Genomic DNA, 3,789 nt, shown 5'->3' on the forward strand with positions numbered 1-3,789 from the left:
TGAGATGGATTGATTCGGTGACTGGGGTAATCGGGATGGGTGTGTCAGAGGCGGTGTGGTTGGCGCAGGATAGAGCAGGGTTTAGGGCTGTTGTATATGGTCGCTATCAGTCGGAAACGAGTCGACGGTACATAACAACAACAACAACAACAACCCACCCTTGCTCTTCCATGTTACGGAAAACAGTAAAACTGTGTGGCAAAGAAAATCTACATAAACTCAAAGAGAACTATTGGAGGTGAGTATCAGGAAAATGAAAAAAACAATACCAAAACACAACAAATACTCATGAGAAACATTGTGACTTTGGAAACAGGTATCAGGAAGTGGAATTCGATTTATAAATGCAGTTCTAGGAATTATATTTTTGCTAAATGAAGTCATTTGAGACCCTGAGAAGTTAAACTCACACATCTTCATCGTGTTTTATTGTGGGCCTACAGGAACACGCTCACTTACAGCTGTATGATATTTATTTTTCTCAGAAGTTGAACAACAGTACATGAGGTATGTGAAGGAATTGAAGACACTCACCCTGGGAACATGCACATCAGATTTCCATGTTATTCCGGCAACCGTGTCGACATAAACCTGTTGAGGAGTGACCTTGGTGACACCAGCCATGAATGTAAGAAATGTGGCAAAGATTTCTGTACCTTCTCTTCATTTTAGATCCATGTGGTAGATGAACATGAACCTTCAGAATGTGCTGAGACCTGTGGGAATCCTTTCCCTTTAGTTTCCAAAGAAGAGTTTAATTTTCTAGAAAAGCTTTATGAGTGTATTGAAAAGGGAAAACCCTTTTATTATTCTGCCCCCCTTCCTGCTACTTCAAACAGCACAGTACAGAGAAAAATTGACAGTGCAGAGAAGCCTTATAATGGTAAGGTATGTGGAAAAGCTTTGCGTTCTTTGTCATGCCTAAGGAGACATGCGAGAACACATACAGACAGGAAACCTTATGAATGTCACCAGTGTGGGAAAACATTTCCTCGACTTGCTCTTATAACTCTCCATGCCAAAATTCACTCAGTAGAGAGATCTTTTCAGTGTATGGAAGGTGAGAAGATCTTTTCACCGTCGGATCACCTCGTTAAACAAAGAGGAATTCACACAAGACGATATGAACGTAAGGAATGTGATGAAGCATTTTCAAAGTCCAGGCACCTCATTAGACATAGAATTCACGGAAGACAGAGGCCTTATAAATGCAAGGAATGTTTAAAGACCCTTTGTCACTTTTCTCATCTTAGAAGACACACAAGAACACACACAGGAGAGAAGCCTCTTGAATGTAAAGAATGTGGGACATCATTCCCACGGTTAACTGCTCTCAAAGAGCACAGAAAAATCCACACAGGGGAGACACTTTATCAATGTACAGACTGTGGGAAGATATTTTCTCAGTCAGATCGCCTCACTTCACATCGAGCAGTCCACACAGGAGAGAGACCTTATGAATGTCAGGACCATGGGCAAACATTGAGCCAGTCACGTCCACTCAAGTTACATAGAAGAATTCACTCAGGAGACAGACCTTACGAATGTCAAGAATGTGAGAAAACATCTACCCAGTCATGTGTCCTCACGTTACATAAAAGAATTCACACGGGAGAGAGACCTTACGAATGTCAGGACTGTGGGAAAACATTTTCACAATCAAGTCACCTCACTAGACATAGAAGAATTCACACAGGAAAGAGACCTTATGAATGTCAGGAATGTGGGAAAGCTTTTTCACATTCAGGTGCCCTCACGGTACATAGAAGAGTCCACACAGGAGAGAGACCTTACGAATGTCAGGAATGTGGGAAAGCATTTTCAAATTTGAGTAACCTCACTGTACATAGAAGAGTTCACACAGGAGAGAGACCTTTTGAATGTCAAGAATGTGGGAAAACATTTTCCCTATCAGAACAGCTCACTCGACATAGGAGAATTCACACAGGAGAGAGACCTTATGAATGTCAGAACTGTGGGAAAGCTTTTACAGATTCAGGTGCCCTCACTGTACATAGAAGAGTCCACACAGGAGACAGACCTTATGAATGTCAACAATGTGGGAAAACATTTTCACAGTCAGTTAAGCTCACTCGACATATAACAGTTCACAGAAGAGAGAGACCTTATGAATGTCATGAATGTGGGAAAACATTTTCCCAATCAAGTCAGCTCAAGATACATAGAAAAATTCACACAGGACGAAGACCTTATGAATGTCAGGACTGTGGGAAAACATTCTCACATTCAGGTCACTTCACTGTACACAGAAGAGTCCACACAGGAGAGAGACCTTGGGAATGTCAGGAACGTGGGGGAAACTTTACGCAGTCAAATTCGCTCACGTTACATAGAAGATTTCACACAGGAGAGAGACCTTTTGAATGTCATGAATGTGGGTAAACATTTAGAGGGTCTCATTTCTCATAGAAGTACTCACACAGGAGAGCAACCTTACGAATGCCAGGAGTGTGGGAAACGTTTTTACAGCCAGTCTATTTGTGTATCCATAGAAGAACACACATGGGAGAGAGGTTGTATGGGTGTGAGGAGTGTGGAAAAGCCTTTTACGACCTGTCAAGCCTACGTAGACACAGAATAATTCACACAGGAGAGAGACCTGAGGAATGCTAGAAAACCTTTAATGACATGCCCCATCTCCGTAGACATAAGAGAATTCACACAGGGGAGACACCTTAGGAATTGAAGGAATGGGGGAAAACTTTTGCACAATCGAGTAACCTTATTGTTCATAGAAGAATTCATACAGGAGAGAGACCTTATGAATGTCAGAAATGTGGAAAAATGTTGAATGCCAAAACCATCGTCCGAACACACAAGAGAATGCACACAGCAGAGATGCCTTGTGAAAGTAATGAATGTGAAAAACCCTTAAACACTCACGTGGTCTTATTTGACATAGAAGAATTCACGCAGGAAAGAGACCGTATGAATGTAATCATTGTGGAGAAACAATCAGAGAGTCACGAACCCGCACATGACACAGAAGAATTCACCCAAGACAGAGACGTTATTTGTGTCAAGACTGTGGGAAAACTTTCTCTCACCCAATAATCTACATATACACGTAAGAATTCAAACAGGTAAGAGACCTTATGAATGTAAGGAATACGGGGAAAGCATTTGTACACTCAGGTGACTTAAGTGCATGTGGAAGAATCCATACAGGAGATAGACCTGTGAAGGTCAGGAATGGGGAAAACATTTCTGCCATCAGGTGAATTCACTGAACATAGAAGAATCCACACATCAGAGAAACATTTTATGAAGGTAAGGAATGTGGTCAAACCTTCAGTGAATGAGTTTCCTGCACAGCATAGAGAAGAAGTCGCACAGAGAGACCTTGTGAAGGTTAGAACTGTTGGACAAGTTTTCCTCGTCTGCTGCACTGAATATAAGCATGGAAGAATTCACCCAGGCGAGAGACCTTAGGAATTTAATCAGTGTGGGAAAGCATTTTTGCAGTCCTCTGACCTCACTGGACATGAGAGAGTTCACACAGGAGAGAACGCTTAGGAATGTAAGGACTATATGGGAAAGCATTTACACAGTTAGGTCCCCGCGTGACACACAGAAGAAGTCACAGAGGAGAGAAAACTTAGCAAAGTAAGGAAAGGAGAGAAAGCTTTTGAAACTCTGGTATGTGAGTTATCCATGACGAGTTCACCTAAGGTAGACCATCTGAAGGGAAAGAATGTGGGACAGCCTTTCTCCAATCAGACACCACGAGGACATGCACAGATTCACACAGCAGAAACCTCTTCCATA

At 42.1% G+C, this 3,789-nt stretch overlaps 1 protein-coding gene and 1 pseudogene across 1 annotated transcript in view; both read left to right on the forward strand.

Moving 5' to 3' along the window:
• LOC102852384 (zinc finger protein 658-like) overlaps positions 1–2,403 on the forward strand; it is a gene marked incomplete at its 5' end in the record, with an annotated part of 5,347 nt that extends 2,944 nt beyond the window's left edge. Inside the window, one exon of the mRNA XM_006903412.1 lies at positions 1,034–2,403. Within this exon, the coding sequence (XP_006903474.1) occupies positions 1,034–2,403 (1,370 nt within the window). The remainder of the gene's footprint in view (positions 1–1,033) is intronic.
• A 246-nt stretch (positions 2,404–2,649) lies between these two features.
• On the forward strand, positions 2,650–3,537 carry LOC102852793 (annotated as a pseudogene).
• Positions 3,538–3,789: the final 252 nt, after the last annotated feature.

The sequence above is a fragment of the Elephantulus edwardii genome, unplaced genomic scaffold (genome assembly GCF_000299155.1).
Source record: "Elephantulus edwardii isolate Elephantulus edwardi_28Jun2011 unplaced genomic scaffold, EleEdw1.0 scaffold00672, whole genome shotgun sequence".
In the NCBI taxonomy this organism is placed as follows: Eukaryota; Metazoa; Chordata; class Mammalia; order Macroscelidea; family Macroscelididae; genus Elephantulus; species Elephantulus edwardii.